The 16386-nt window shown below is 44.4% G+C and overlaps 1 protein-coding gene across 1 annotated transcript in view; it reads left to right on the plus strand.

Annotated features, from left to right (window-relative positions):
• PIP5K1C (phosphatidylinositol-4-phosphate 5-kinase type 1 gamma) overlaps positions 1–16386 on the plus strand; it is a 476610-nt gene that overhangs the window by 301658 nt on the left and 158566 nt on the right. Inside the window, exons 9-12 of the mRNA XM_082248247.1 lie at positions 2577–2660; positions 5044–5092; positions 5455–5539; positions 10543–10704. Of these exons, the coding sequence (XP_082104373.1) occupies positions 2577–2660; positions 5044–5092; positions 5455–5539; positions 10543–10704 (380 nt within the window). The remainder of the gene's footprint in view (positions 1–2576; positions 2661–5043; positions 5093–5454; positions 5540–10542; positions 10705–16386) is intronic.

Below are 16386 nucleotides of genomic sequence, written 5' to 3' on the forward strand. Positions count from 1 at the left end.
CGTGACAACAGTGGTCCTTCGGCGCATGATATGACTGAAATGCTGGTCTGCAGACCAGTCTTCCTAGAAGGCCTTATCTGTTCTTCCTTTTTGGGGAATCACCTGTTTGGATCTTGCTGGATGATATCATTAAGGTTCTTATAGGGGAAGAGTACTCTTCTTTCACAGGATGCCAGGGGCAAGGAGTCTTGTCAATGATGTGGGCCCTTCTTTTCTAGGCTCATTTGCGGCCTTTTCATCCCTCAGGATCTCAAGACATAGGATCTAAGGCTGTCAGGACCACCTCCGGGCAAATAGGTTCCTCAGGTTCCAAGAGGACCTGGTCTGGTAAGCTGAGAGCGGATCATTGCAGATCTACAGACAAGCCCTCTTTTGCCTGAAGAGGCGCCCTCACCTGTGTCTGAGGTGGGGGGGCGTCTTCTCTTCTTTCCGGACCCATGGACCTCCCTGATTCAAGACAGGTGGATCCAGGAGCTGATCCGGTCCAACTACAAGATCGAGTTTAGGTCTTGTCCTCTAGTGAGGTCCTTTCCTTCCAATCTGCATTTGTCCCCAGACCGCCTGGGTCTATTCAGGGTGGTGCAAGACTTTCTACTACAAGGGGTGATTGTTCCGGTTCTAAAATCGGAACGTTTTTAAGGTTTCTAGTCAAACCTGTTTACAGTTCCCAGGAAGAAAAGGCAAGGTACCTCTAATCCTGGACCTCAAGGCTTTGAACCACTGCACTTGCCACAAAAATTGGCATTTTTGAATACTGACAGTTTTTTTTTAAACCGGAAGTGACGTCACTTCTGGGTTACTACGTCGGAGACCCGATCAAAGCCGAATCCAGCTTTGTTTGGGACTCCAACCAGCCAGCGGGCGTGCCGGCTGGTTGCTCGGGTCTCCCGGTGGGATGGGAGACCTGGTAGAGCCACGGAAGATGGCGGGGGGGATGTCTCCTCCCGCTCGCTGGGATAACAGCCGAGCGGCTGCTGAACCGCATAAGCTGTTATCTCCTGAAACCTGACCACCGGCTCTAAAAAACGGTACAAGGTTAATGCCTGCAGCTGCAGGCATCATCTCGGTGCAGCCACTTCTGCAAGCCGGCGTACAGGTACGTCGGTTTGCGGGAAGTGGTTACATTTGCATCAAATTTGCACTGCCATTGCACCACACATATGTGAACTGGCTCCCTAGAAAGCCGCCTTGATTCACGTCATGTGATTCAGATGTGGTTCAAAACACATCCAATTTTGCATATATATGAACGGAGCCTTATAGTTGAATCATGAACACTGACCTTAACTGAGGCAAGTGAGGCCTGCAGTTCTTTGGACTTTTATGACCTACTGGATGAGTCGTAGTCATGCTTCTGGAGTAATTTTGATAGGCCAGCCTCTACTGGTAAGGTTCACCACTGTTCCAAGTTTTCTCTATTTGTGGATAATGGCTCTCACTGTGGTTCGCTGGAGTCCCAAAGTCTTAGAAATGGCTTTGGAAACCTTTCCAGGTTGATACATGCCATTTACTTTGTTTCTCATCTGTTCTTTAATTTCTTTAGATCACAGCATGATGTGTTCCTTTTGGAGATCTTTTAGCGTGCTTCACTTTGTCAGACAGCTTCTATTTATGTGATTTCTTGATTCAACAGGTCTGGCAGTAATCAGGCCTGGGTGTGGCAAGTGAAATGTAAGGGCTCTTTCACACGGGCAATCCGATCAGATCCGCCTGTCAGTTTTTTAGGCGGATCTGATCGGATCCTCTATGCAGCTCTATGGGGCAGCGGGTGTCAGCGGAGACACCTCCGCTGACACCAGCTGCCATTCGTATCCCATCATGTCCGTGAAATCCGGACGGATGGAAACCCTATTTTCCGCTCTCATCCGATCCCCCATAGAGAGCAGCGGGGGCTGTGACACCTCCCTCTCCGCACTGCACTGCAAGCGGAGACGGAGCTGTCATCCGCCGGCTCAGTGGGGATCGCGGATCGATCCCTGCTGAGCAGCACGGATCCACCTATGGAGGCGGACCGTGCGAAAGAGACCCAACTATTCATGATTTAGGGTGGGGGTGGGGTGGTGAATTACTTTTTCACATAGGGCCAGTTTGAACAGCTTTTTTTTCTTAATAAATAAAATCATCACATTTCAAAACTGCTTTTCTGATTTACTCGGGTTATCTTTGTGTAATATTAAAATTTGTTTGATGATCTGAATCATTTAGGAGTGACAAACATGCATAAAATAAAATAAAAATTAGGAAAGGGGCACTGTATCAAGCCATTGGGTGGTCTGTTTCTTTTAGCTTTTGAAGCTTTAAAATATCTAAAAGAAAAACCCTTATATCTGATGTTTATCTTGTGTTTTTCATTTTAACCAAAGCTGAAGTTTTTTTTTTTTTTTTCATTTTCTAGTGAGCTGATCCAATTGATTTATTCTAATAGAGCCTTGAATGTGTGGTTTAGGATATAGTAGCATCTTTTGTCTGCCTACATGTTTTTCTGATTATAATAATTGCACTTTATTATGATTTTGCGCCTGTTTTTTGATACAGAATGTTTCTTGTTGTTTTCACAACTACTGCATCCGTTATAGAATGGGAGGTATTCCAGCTGTCAACGGAAGAGGGGAACGTCTGTTACTGTACATAGGAATTATTGACATATTGCAGTCGTACAGGTATATAAATAATTTATTTACCATTTGTCTATAAGTACTTTGTATTTTGCCTGTTTCCATACCTTAGCAGAATTTGAGATGCTACATTAGTAGTAGTGTGTTTTTTATCATAACATGGCACCATTGTTGCGTTTTCAAAATGGCAACCGATCGCACACAGGATGCCGACTGACTGTGACAAAAACTAAACCAAGTAATGTAAGATGGTTTCAGCTCTGCTCTCCACCCACCAGAGAGGTCCATCGGATGTGTTTCGGTGATATACGTCTGAGGAACCTCTCCTGTGGGTGGAGTTAAAAGCTAAAGCCATCTTACATTACCTGGTTTAGTTTTGATCACAGTGAGTCAGCATACTGTGTGAGATCCGTTTTCTATTTTTCTATAGCATATTGTAGAAATAAAATAAGTCCTGCGCTATAGATATCTAACGGGTGTAAGAAGGTAATTAGGCTGCAGCCTACCCTAAACTACAATCAAAAGACTGTATAAACAAAGGAATCAATATATGGGTAATTGGCGCTGCCTATATTGGGTAATGTAGTATATAAATAAATATGATCACAATGTGGTATATGTGAATACAAATAAAAATGTCTGTGCAACTACAAATATATACGGTAAAATAGTAAAACCAACATGTGAAAGCAAAAAATGATATTATAAGACCAACATATAAAAACGAAGGTGATAATGTATCCCAGTGATAAAGTGATATATGAGTGCAATCAGGTGATATAATATATAAAATAAATAAATCCAATAATGATATGAGCAATTTAAAGTGCCAAGTGACAAAAAAGTGCTGGAATAGTGCACAAGAATATAAAAATGAAAAGCGGGTGTACTAAGAAAAAGTACAAGAAAAATTTGCAATAGTGCAATAATGTGCAAAAAATAGTAATACAACAATATATATTATAATTACTGGCTAGAAAATGCAGTCCTAATAGCCAATAATGGTGGTATGAAATAGTCCAAATTCAGAAAAAGATCAGTGAATAGATGAAATAGAATTCAAGGTGACCCCGTGGTGGGCAACTGGCGAGGTGCAAGGAGATCCCACTAGTAAATAGCCTACTAACCAGATATACCCACCCCACACAGGGGTATAGAGCGGGTATTAAAGTGTAGATGGTACTCCTTCCCTTGGCTCCTAACTTCCTTCTGTGTCAGGGGGATGTTGGAAAACCGTTCATGGTTCCGGCATACTGGTGGAACGCATTGCGTTCCGGGACGCAACTACCACGCTTGTATTCCTTGTTATATTGTGAGTACCTATTTTTTTTTACATTGGATTCAATAAACAACCTTACGGTATTACACTATAGAGCCTTTCTTTTGCCCTGTATGATTCTACTGCTGAGTGGCCAACTTTTATCTACGGACCTCCGTATATATCACTGCCCCTATTGGAGAGGACCATAGGATCCCGCTTTCCTCCGGTGACACCCGGGACCCCCAGGGACGGTTTTCCAACATCCCCCTGACACAGAAGGAAGTTAGGAGCCAAGGGAAGGAGTTCCATCTACACTTTAATACCCGCTCTATACCCCTGTGTGGGGTGGGTATATCTGCTTAGTAGGCTATTTACTAGTGGGATCTCCTTGCACCTCGCCAGTTGCCCACCACGGGGTCACCTTGAATTCTATTTCATCTATTCACGGATCTTTTTCTGAATTTGGACTATTTCTTACCACCATTATTGGCTATTAGGACTGCATTTTCTAGCCAGTCATTATAATACAGTATATATTGTTTTATTACTATTTTTTGCACATTATTGCACTATTGCAAATTTTTCTTGTACTTTTTCTTAGTACACCCGCTTTTCATTTTTATATTCTTGTGCACTATTCCAGCACTTTTTTGTCACTTGGCACTTTAAATTGCTCATATCATTATTGGATTTATTTATTTTATATATTATATCACCTGATTGCACTTATATATCACTTTATCACTGGGATACATTATCACCTTCGTTTTTATATGTTGGTCTTATAATATCATTTTTTGCTTTCACATGTTGGTTTTACTATTTTACCGTATATATTTGTAGTTGCACAGACATTTTTATTTGTATTCACATATACCACATTGTGATCATATTTATTTATATACTACATTACAGTAGGCAGCGTCAATTACCCATATATTGATTCCTATAGCATATTGTAGCCTGACAAGCTGTTTGATATGTTCTGCACCAGGTCATAACATGTCTTGATAGCTGATATCAGTGATAGGAGCATTAGAGTGGTAGTTTTTTTTTTGCTTGTCTACAGGGAATTTTGTTTTATGCCTCTCTTTGAATGAATGCTGTATGATTGTGATGAAACATTTGTGATTGCAATGCATATTTAAATTTTTTAATCTTTTCTAGATTTATCAAAAAGTTGGAACACACATGGAAAGCCCTCGTTCACGATGGGGTAAGTTACACAAGATTGACTATACTAAACAAAAAACAATGGTCTGCAGTCAAGAAAAGTCCAAATGACTTGTGAACAACCAGCCTGTTGGATTTTTCCCAAATGATCAGTGCCAATGCTGTAGCCAGCAAAACTGATCATTGTATTCTCCCAACGGGGAAGGCTCACAATAGCACAGTCAAAAGTATTCCCCCATCCACATTAAATGTCTGAATGGGGAAATCGGCTCATTTCTTTTTTCATTCAACCTGCTGATTGAATGAAAAAATTGCATAATGTATGGCCTTCCTACCTGTGCAATGGTTACTTTGATCATTCATGGCTAAGTTTGTTTGTTTTATTTATTTATTTATTTTTTTCAGGACACTGTTTCTGTGCACAGACCGGGCTTCTATGCTGAACGTTTCTTCAAGTTCATGACTAATACAGTGTTCAGAAAGACATCATGTGAGTTGTACCTGCTAACAAGTTAAAGAATTTAGTAATAGAATATTTTTGAACTGTAAACTGCAGCTTCTATTTGACTGTTCTATGTCACATGTTATATGTTGTTGTTCCTTAACATACTTGGAGTCGCTTTACTAATGCCTCGTACACACGCAACGATTGTTGGCTGTGAATTTTCGGCCAACGTCCGATCGGCTGATTTTCGGCTTGTTAGTATGATGCTTCCGACAACCGACTGCGACTTTTCGGCCGAACAAAATCTGGTGTGCATGCTATAAAATTTTTGTTGGCCGTCAACAGAACGCCCGATTTTCCGTCAGTCAGTACAGATTTCGGCAGACAAAAATCAGATGAGCAAGACTGGGCATGCTCAGAGAAGAAAAAACAAACGTAAAGTTAATCAGCACATGACATCACAACAACACTGGACAAAAGACGGCCGATCGGTCGGCCGATAATCGTTGCATGTGTACGAGGCATAAGGGAGCAGAGGCTCATTTAGTTCATCAAGCAAAGTGAATCTGTGCTTTTCAAATGAATGTTTGTAAATAGGGTCAACCTGTGCTCCCTTTGAATACCCTATCATGTAGAAGGGGGAAAAAATAAACATGGTTTTTCCTAGCACGTGATTTGGTATTCAAAGTGAACACCGCTTAAAGCTGAACTCCAGGCAGACTGCTAAATAAACAGCTTGCTATAGGGGGACTCAGCGGAGGAGCCAGGAGCGCTAGGGGAAGACACAAAAAAAAGGAGGATCTGGGCTGCTCTGTGCAAAACCAATGCACAGAGCAGTTAAGTATCTTGTTTGTATTTGAATAAAATGCAATTGAGTATTAACAGTCACTTTAAAGTTATGCTTAGAGGTCTTGTCCCTTCCCCAGCATGCAAGTGGCCAGTGAAAGGAGAGGAAGTAGACTGATGAGCTGGGCTCTCTGTCACTCTGCTCTCTCTTCCTATCAACATGTTCCTTGTTTTTTTTTTTTTTTTTTAAAGCCCGTAGCGTGTGCAACACACTCAAAAGACTCCACCCGGTGCATAAAAAAGTGCACACACACAAAGTGAGTAACACAAAAAAGCACAGGGTGTGCGACAACGTATGGTCTTCCCTCCGAAGAGGTAGGACCCGAAACCTCAATCCCCCGGGGCGCAAGACTCCTGACAGGGACGTAAGGTACTCATGGTCAGTCTGGCCGAAACCAGACAGACCCCGTTCTTCAGGGGGACTGCCGAAACAGCCCCCACCGAGTACTAAGTAGGGCTCCCCCGAAGGGAGACCCCATGGGAGAGGGCGAACTAAGCCAAAAGGCCATATCCACCCCCTCCCAAGACTTAAGGCAGGGCCCGAGGACCCACACACTCCAGTCTGTGCAAATAAAGAAAACAAAGGTGACAGTGCAGGTGACGGACTCCAAAGAAAAAGACAAACAAAACATAGAAGTGGGGAAGGGGAAGTGGGGAAAGTGCAATGGTGCCATGTGAGGAACCAAGGCAGGCCTTCCAGCCGGAATAAAAAATTCCTCTGGTGCAAGCCAAAAGGCCTGTCCCAAGAGGCAGGTGCGAAAAAGGTGTGCATAGTGCAGTGACCAAGGTGCCAAAAGAACTCACAGCGAGCTGCCCCTCACCAGTGAGAAATTAAGGCACCCCTGGGCTGCCACCCCAGGGGCACTTACACTACGGGCTTTTTCAATCTCAGCCCCCGGCCAGACCGAGTGTAGCCTATCCCCACCAGCAGACATCAGAACCTGGACAGCTTAGAGAGAGCTTACCTACAACTGGGGACAGGCTCGCCACAAAAGCCAGATCAAAACCCAGGAGAGAAAGCCCTCCCCTCGCCATCCTGTTCCTCAGCCCATTACATCCAGGAGCAGTTCCACCGGCCCCCCCGAACCGGCTTCCTGCCCCCTTCAAACTGGTTAGGACAGTTCAACCCATTCGAATCAGAAGGCAGCGGGCCCCACATGCTTTCCCAGATGACCTACTTCCCATACCTCAATACTCAGAGCGCTCCGGGTTTCGGTCATACTGGTACTAGCTAAGGCCCATACCAACTGATAAGAACAGATACTACACTTGATGTTCCTTGTTAGCATATGAGCAATGAAGAACAAAATAATGACTACTTGGGTTTCTCTTTCACCCAGTTTGAGCCTTGCTGTAAAATAGAGTGCAAGAGACCGATAGCAAGTCAGCTTTCTTTAAAAAAAAAAAAAAATTTTTATTAATATAGAGCTGCATTGATTTTTACATCTGCCGGGAGTTCAGTTTAACTTTATTTACTAAAATTAATTTTGCAATGTAAATAGACTCTGCTCTTTAAGTAAATAGACCTCTATATACAGTATTAGTAGGTAATAACATGTATGCTAATAGAAAATACATTGTTCCAAAGGAAAATGTAAGAAATTAACTTTCAGGAGCACAGTGGTGAAACAGTTGTTTGCTGCCATGTATCAAAAATAAATAAACTAATAGAAAATCCTATTTGCATGACTTTGCTCATATAAAGTCAAGCACATAGGATATATAGAAGGCTGTCAGGGAGATCTGTACAATCAGACTTTCACAATCTATAATAATATCCATAATAATGTCCATGCGTCCAGTCCCTGTGTCCGCGGGATTTCACTACTGCACATGTGCCCCACAGACAGCCGTTGGGAGTGCAGAGACTTCCCAAAACGTGGGTGGCAATCCACAGCCGCAGCTGAGTGAATATCCCGCAGTCACTGCTGCCAGCCCATAACCACTGCCTTTTCACATTACGGTGATGAATTCTGTCATGAATAATAAAAGCCATTTAAATGTTGTATTCAATGTACTTCATAATGCATATATATATTAAAGACTTTACATTTTATTCTGCACAATATATATATATTAGAAAATACTAAATACAGCATGGCACTTCAGCATGTGATCAACTCTGCAGTTCTGTGGGTAATTTGCATAAACCACTCCCACCTACCAATCAGACAGTAGAAGTTATCTGCTCAGCAGCACACATAGGCTCTGTGTACACCATCGGGGCTACATAGCAGATAAGTAGAGAGAGAGAGTAGGAGGTGTCTCATTACTCTGTGAAGCTGACATTTTGTACTGTGTATATTATATATATATATATATATATATATATATATATATATATATATGGGAATTAGAGAACACAAACACAGCTCTTATCGGGGCACATTAAAGGGGGACTCCGACGGCATTATTAAAGGGGGACTCCAACGGCATTATTAAAGGGGGACTCCGACGGCATTATTAAGGGGGACTCCGACGGCATTATTAAGGGGGACTCTGACGGCATTATTAAGGGGGATTCTGACGGCATTATTAGAGGGGGACTCCGACGGCATTATTAAAGGGGGACGCCGACGGCATTATTAAAGGGGGACTCCGACGGCATTATTAAGGGAGACTCCGACCACATTATTAAAGGGGGACTTCAACGGCATTATTAAGGGGTACTCCAACTGCATTATTAAGGGGCACTCCGACGGCATTATTAAAGGGGGACTCCGACGGCATTATTAAAGGGGGACTCCGACTGCATTATTAAGGGGGACTCCGACGGCATTATTAAGGGGGACTCTGACGGCATTATTAAGGGGGACTCCGACTGCATTATTAAAGGGGGACTCCGACCGCATTATTAAAGGGGGACTACGACCGCATTATTAAGGGGGGCGACTCCGACCGCATAATTAAGGGGGACTCTGACGGCATTACTAAGGGGGACTCCGACCACATTATTAAGGGGAACTCCGACTGCATTATTAAAGGGGGACTCTGACCGCATTATTAAAGGGGGACTCTGACCAGGGGCACTTTAACTGGGGCTCATACAGGGGAACTCTGACCCGGACACATAAAGGGACACTGATGTAAGGAGGCACTCCGATGGGGACACTGATGTAAGGGAGCACTCCGATGGGGACACTGATGTAAGGGAGCACTCTCCAGTGGGGACGCTGATGTAAGGAGGCACTCCGATGGGGACACTGATGTAAGGAGGCACTCCGATGGGGACACTGATGTAAGGGAGCACTCCGATGGGGACACTGATGTAAGGGAGCACTCCGATGGGGACACTGATGTAAGGGAGCACTCCGATGGGGACACTAATGTAAGGAGGCACTCCGATGGGGACACTGATGTAAGGAGGCACTTCGATGGGGACACTAGATTGGATTGCTAGATTGCTAAAGCAACAGGGACGCAGTGCACAGTGCGTGACAGGTCGGACAAGGAGGCTGATGAGGGAGAGACTTAAAGATATTAAAAGGACATTGTATGAGGAAACTTATGCTTGGAATTGCATGAGGAAACCTATACTTGGCAAACCCTTTGACTGTAATTATTGTGGTGAAAAAAGCGAATAGAGCCATGATTAATTTTTAAAGGAAAAAAGCTGTTGCTGTCAGGAAAAGGATCATTTAAACAGAGGAAAAAACCTGTCACACACAGGAAAGCAAATCTGCGACTGTAGAAACGCTGTTAAAGGGACATGGCCTGATTGAAATCTACCACTCTAAGTGCATTACTGTAAAAAAAAAACGCAGAACATAGACACGCTATTAAAGGGACATTTATAAGCAAACTGACTTTAGTAGCAAAGTACACCTACAGAAAATCTGCGAGTGTGATTGCGAAACCTTACAAAAAAATGGAAAGTAAAGACACGTTTTGAACGGGACATTTGCAAATAGAAAGAATGCAGACGCAAAACACGCCTGAATGAAATCTGCGACTGTAGGTGCATTACTGTAAAAAAAAAAAAACGCAGAACATAGACACGCTATTAAAGGGACATTTATAAGCAAACTGACTTTAGTAGCAAAGTACGCCTTACTGGAACAAGTCTGTTTTTACAAATGTTTGACCACATATGTTCTAGCGCCCGTTAATTTAACGGGCTTAATGTCTAGTAATAAGATAAAGTAGCAAAGTTTTCATTATGTGTTTTTTTTTTTGTTTTTGTTTTTTTTTTTTCAATTTAGCTCTAAAATCATCACCATCCAAAAAAGGAAGAAGTGCCCTTCTGGCACCTCATTTTATAGGTCCCTCTTCAGCATGCTCTGCAGGTCAGATTTCAGTTCAACAGGAAGAAGGGCAATATCAGCTTCATGGAGCAAGTAGCTGCCCAACCTTGGATGACAATGGTAATTTATACAATGATGTATAAATGTATACAATGACCTAAATTTTTTTTTGCCATCTCTAACTGATGTAGGGGATTTCCCCTCACTTCCTGCTTTGTAGACTCAACGGGAAGTGAGACGATATCTTTCCAATGTGAAGAAATGTCTTCCAAGACAAGTGATTATCAAAAGGGGATTCTGATCTGCCCAACAGTAGCTTCAATATACCTACCACAATGTGCCAGAGAGGCTGCGTGTTTAGAGCGGAGAGAGGGGCGGACAATGAAAGCAGAGTAAGCTGTGTATTTTGTACTCTGTTGGCAGGAGTTTGTCCAACTGAGTGAACTCAAATTATCAACAATTCAGGGCATTGAGATTTTTCAGCAAAGAAGGATAGAGAACAGGACAGGGAAGCATAAGTTTGGCTTACAGAACTTCACCCTGCAAAATAGCTCAGGTTGCCAGTGCAGTAGGAAAAAAAAAAAAAAAAACGCAAAGAGGAGAGAGGGTGTAGGTTAGAAGAAGAGGAATTGTAATGAGAGTAAAAGAATCAGTTGAATAAAAAGATAAAGTATTAAGAAAGATAAAAAAAATAGAGGATTTGGGAGAATAAAAGAACAGGAGAGGAAAGAAAAGCAGAGGTAGCAGTTGGGGTATAAAGGTAGAGTGTGTATTAGGTCTAAAATCTGAGATGAAAATAGGAATAGAGAATAAAGCTATGTGCGGGCTGTAGAGTAGGGTTCCTTTACTGAGATTCAGCGACACTGTTGTTAAAATAAATACAGTAATGTGCAACAATTTTAGGTAGGTGTGGAAAAGAATGCTATGAATTAAGAATGCTTTCAGAAATAGAAGTGTTACTAGCTAATTTTTACAAATGACCAAAATGGAAAGTAAATGAACAGAAGAGAAATCCAAATGAAATCAATATTTGGTGTGACCACCCTTAGCCATTAAAACAGCATCAATTCTTGTAGGTACACTTGCACACAATTTTTGAAGGAACTCTGCAGGTTGGTTGTTCTTGGAGAACCAACCACAGATCTTCTGTGGATGTAGGCTGCCTCAAATCCTTCTGTCTCTTCATGTAATTCCACACAGACTCGACGTTGCAGAGATCAGGGCTCTGTGAGGGCCAAACCATGACTTGCGGGACTCCTTGTTCTTCTTTACGCTGAAAATAGTTCTTAATGGCATTGGCTGTATGTTTGGGGTTGTTGTCCTGCTGCAGAAAAAAATTGGGGGCAGTCACACACCCCCCCCCCCTAATGGTATGGAATGATGGATAAGTATCTGTCAGTATTTTTCAGCATAAAGACTTGCTGACCGCCCGCTGCAGTTTTAGCCCTACGTCGGTCGCATGCGTGGTGCTGGGGGCTCCCGCCCCCACTAGGCAGTGGTGATGCCGATGCATGGAACCGGCTGCTGCAATCACCGCCGGGCACCCGTGATCACTCCTATATGAGAAAGAAGGACCGTCAGCTGTTGTAAACACAGCTGACTGTTCTTCTCTCTGAAATGATCACAGAGCGCCTGTGATCCTTCTATATAGGAACACAGGTCTCTATGATCATTTCACAAGCCCATCCCCCATACAGTTAGTAAACACTACCCTAGGCTCACACTTAACCCTTTGATCACCCCTAGGTTAACCCCTTCCCTGCCAAATTGCCAATGTCATTTTTACAGTAACAGTGCATATTTTTAGCACTGATTACTGTAGTAATGTCACTGGTCCCCCCAAAAGGGTCAAAACTGTGAGTTAGAGGTCCAATCTGTCCATCGCAATGTTGCAGTCCTGCTAAAAATTGCAGATCACAAAAAAAAAAATCGCAGATCACCGCCGTTACTAGTAAAAAAAAATAAAAATGGCATAATACTTTCCCCTAGTTTGTAGACGCAATAACTTTTGTGAAAACCAGTCAAAATATGCTTATTGCGATTTTTTTTACCAAAAATATGTAGCAGAATACAAATTGGCCTAAAAGGATGAAAAATTTAGATTTTTAAAACATTTTTTTGGGAATGTTATATAGCAGAATGTGAAAAATATTGTTTTTTTTTTTTTCAGAATTGTCGCTCTTTTTTTATGTTTATAGCGCCAAAAAAAAATTTGCACAGGTGAACAAATACCACCAAAAGAAAGCTCTATTTGTGGGGGAAAAAAGGACATACATTTTATTTCAGTACAGTGTCGCACGACCACGCAATTTTCCATTAAAGTAACGCAGTGCCAAATCGCAAAAAATGGCCTGGTCATTAACGGGGCAAATTCTTCCTGTCCAGAACTGAATAATCTCAGGCAAAATCATCTGCATTTAAATACTGGCAACATAGGGGCGTGGCCTGGACGGCAATGAAGTAGGACTCACATGAGCTGAGCTCCGCTCCTGTATCATCCTGTTCTTTCATCCTGGGTGCTCCAGACCGCCTGCTTCCTCCCTGCTGCCTGCGGGGAGATTTCTGCCAGTCCCGGGGACATGTCACCGCCTCGCAAGGCCGCCTTAGCAGCTCGACAAATTCCGCCGCCAGGAGTGGGGCATGGAGGCCGAAGATAGCGCCGCTCCGTTGGAGACCCCCGCGGCCGACACCACCAGGGTCCTAGAGGCAATCTCCAACTGCCAGACCACGCATACTACGAAGATTGAGGAGGTAAAGGTGGACATTTCCCTTATTAGGCAGAATATGGCTAAACTCAGGGACAGGGTGGCGGAGACAGAGGTCAGGATCAGCAGGGCTGAAGAAATTCTCAACCCCCTCCAACACAGAGCAGACTCCATGCAGCACCAGATTCAGCAACTAGCACAGAAGCAGGATGACCTGGAGAACAGGGCACGCCGCAGTAATCTGCGGTTTATCGGGTTGCCTGAGGGGTCTGATCCAGCTACATTTTTGGAGACTTTATTAATCACGCACTTTGGTAGAAAAACATTTTCTGCCACTTTTGCTATGGAAAGAGCCCACCGTATGCCCGCCCGCCACCCACCTGAGGGATCACCACCCCGTACATTTATTGCAAAACTCCTCAATTATCGTGACTGGGATGCTATACTACGTTTAACCCACGAACGCGGCAATATTCCCTTTCAAAATGGCCGTATAGCTGCCTTCCCGGATTTCTCGGCAGAAGTCCAGAAGCTGCGGTCCCGCTTTACAGATGTCAAAAGACGCCTGCACGTGCAGCATTTGAAATATGCCATGCTATTCCCAGCCCGCCTGCGTGTGGTGTGTGATGACAGAGCACTCTTTTTTGAAGATCTGACCCTGGCATCAGAATGGCTGGACCAAAGGGATGCGGACCGAAACCGTCCTGCCTGAGTACTTTAATCGCAATTATGTTTGGGGTTTCCCGCACGTTTAAAGTTTCCCGCACCTGCCAGGTGTCATTTCTCTGATCCACCTGCCAAACCTGGAGACTGCGCTCTGCATCCATGCTGGTTTTTTACATTCCTCTGCTTATTTTGTTGGACTCCTTGGATTTGCAGAGGTGCACTGTTCAGGTCTACCCCCTTATCCATCTCCTATACAGTGTTGTCTGTGGGGTACTGGGTGCCATTGCCTGGTACATGGAACTCCACTCTAGGCCCTGCAGGGCGCCACGTTACAGAACTGACATTCTTCTTGGATCCCACTCCTGAACATTCCGTGCCTATCAATCCTTAGGTATGTTTTTCTTTCTCCTGGTTTTACCCCTCTATCTACATTTACACATGTACAGCACCATGTGTCCTACTACCGTTCCGGTACAATCCAATGTTTGCTCGTCCCGCAATGCCACTGGCTGTCCTGGAGAGATGGCCTTATTTTTCAGTCACTTTTGGGCTTGTGTTGTGTTTGCGGCCCTCCGAATCTGTGATCATGATTGCCTACTCTTCACTGGGTTTTGAGTTTATGCTCCCGCACAGTTGGGGACGCGGAGAGCGGGGTGGTGGGAGGGATGGGTTTCTGTTTTCTGTGGGTTTGTTTTGTTCATTTTATTCACTGTATGTTGGTTGTGGTTGTTTATCAGGTACGCTAAACTTTTGATGAGCTACACCCTTATGTTCTGTTATGATTTGCAGGGACCTGCTCTGGGGACTCCCCATGCGTTTTTTACTTCTTTAAAAGCACCGCAATGGCCACCATGAAATTCCTCACATGGAACGTCAGGGGTCTCAGGGATAAGGTGAAGCGTTCTGCTATTTTTGGATGCCTCAAGTCCTACAGGGCAGCTATTATGGTTTTGATGGAGACACATGTCACGGGTCAACTCCAACTGACACTTAAACGCCCCTGGATTGGCTGGACGTACCATGCCACTTATACTAATGCTTCCAGAGGTGTCCCCATCCTAATTTCAAAAAATGTACATTTATCTACTATTTCCGTTCATTCGGACCCCCAGGGCAGGTTAATTTTTTTGCATGTTATACTGTATACTAGGCAATATTTGCTTTTGGCTTGTTACATCCCCCTCCATACAGCTCGGAGGTTATCCAGGAGGGCTTGTCCTTTATGGCTCAGCACCCCAATGTATCGGCTGTCTGGATGGGGGATTTTAATATGGTACTAATCCCGGCTCTAGACTGCCAGCACTCCCTGACGTCTCCTGGGCCCCAGTCCCTTACTCACCTTGGTCGACTGTTCCGTGACTTTGCCCTGACTGACACCTGGTGTTACCAGCATCCCCACTTGCGTTCCTACTCATGATTCTCAGCCACTCACTCTACAATGTCACGCATCGATTTCATTATAGTTTCTGACCCTTTACTTCCAGGACTCGGGGTTTAAACCCCGCTCCCTGTCTGACCATGCCCCCTGTTGGGCTTCGTTTCATATACCCCCCCAGGTGGTCCCTCCTCCATGGCGCCTTCACCCCTTCTGGCTCACTGCCATAGCGGACCAGGAGGGCCTGGCCCGAGAATGGTCCTATTTCTTTTCTACTAACAAGGGCTCGGCGGCTGTGGCCTTGGTGTGGGTGGCTTTCAAGCTCCACACACGGGCTACCCTCACCAGACGCATCAATCACTTGAAGAGGTCCTCCAGTTCCGTTTTAGCCTCTGCACAAGCACACCTGACTTCACTGACAGACACTTGCTCCACTGATCCATCACCCGACAATGTCCTAGCGCTTAAATCCCAGACCAGAATAGTGGACCAGCTGCTATATGAGAAGGCTAAACAGAAACTGTTCTTCTGCAAACAGCGGGTATTTGAGCAGGGTGAGCGAGCGGGTAAGCTGTTGGCTTACCTGGCCCACCAGGATACTAAACATCCGGTAGTGGTTTCACTCCGGGGTTCTGATGGGTCTATTATTTCTGAGCCGCCGTTGGTGGCCGCAGAATTTCGCTCCTTTTATGCCCAGCTGTATGCCCCCCAGACGACAGTCACTGCCCAAGAGAGCCGTGACTTTCTGGCTGACCTGTCCCTTCCTTGGTTGTCGGATGCTCAAAGTGAGGAGCTGGATGCCCCTCTGTTGGTGGATGAATTTGCCACTGCTATTGCCTCCCTGGCCATGGCAAAGGCCCCCGGTTCTGAAGGCTTATCCCTTGATTTCTATGCGACCTTCTCTGACGCCCTCTCGCCGGAACTGCTGTCCCTATACACCCACATTCATGACTCCGGTCAGTTGCCAGATTCCATGAGAGAAGTCAATATTATAATACTTCCCAAACCCGGTAAAGACCCCCACTATCCAGAACCCTATCGCCGATCTTGTAACTC

Source organism: Pelophylax lessonae (assembly GCF_965119305.1).
Source record: "Pelophylax lessonae genome assembly, chromosome: 1".
NCBI classification, from domain to species: Eukaryota; Metazoa; Chordata; class Amphibia; order Anura; family Ranidae; genus Pelophylax; species Pelophylax lessonae.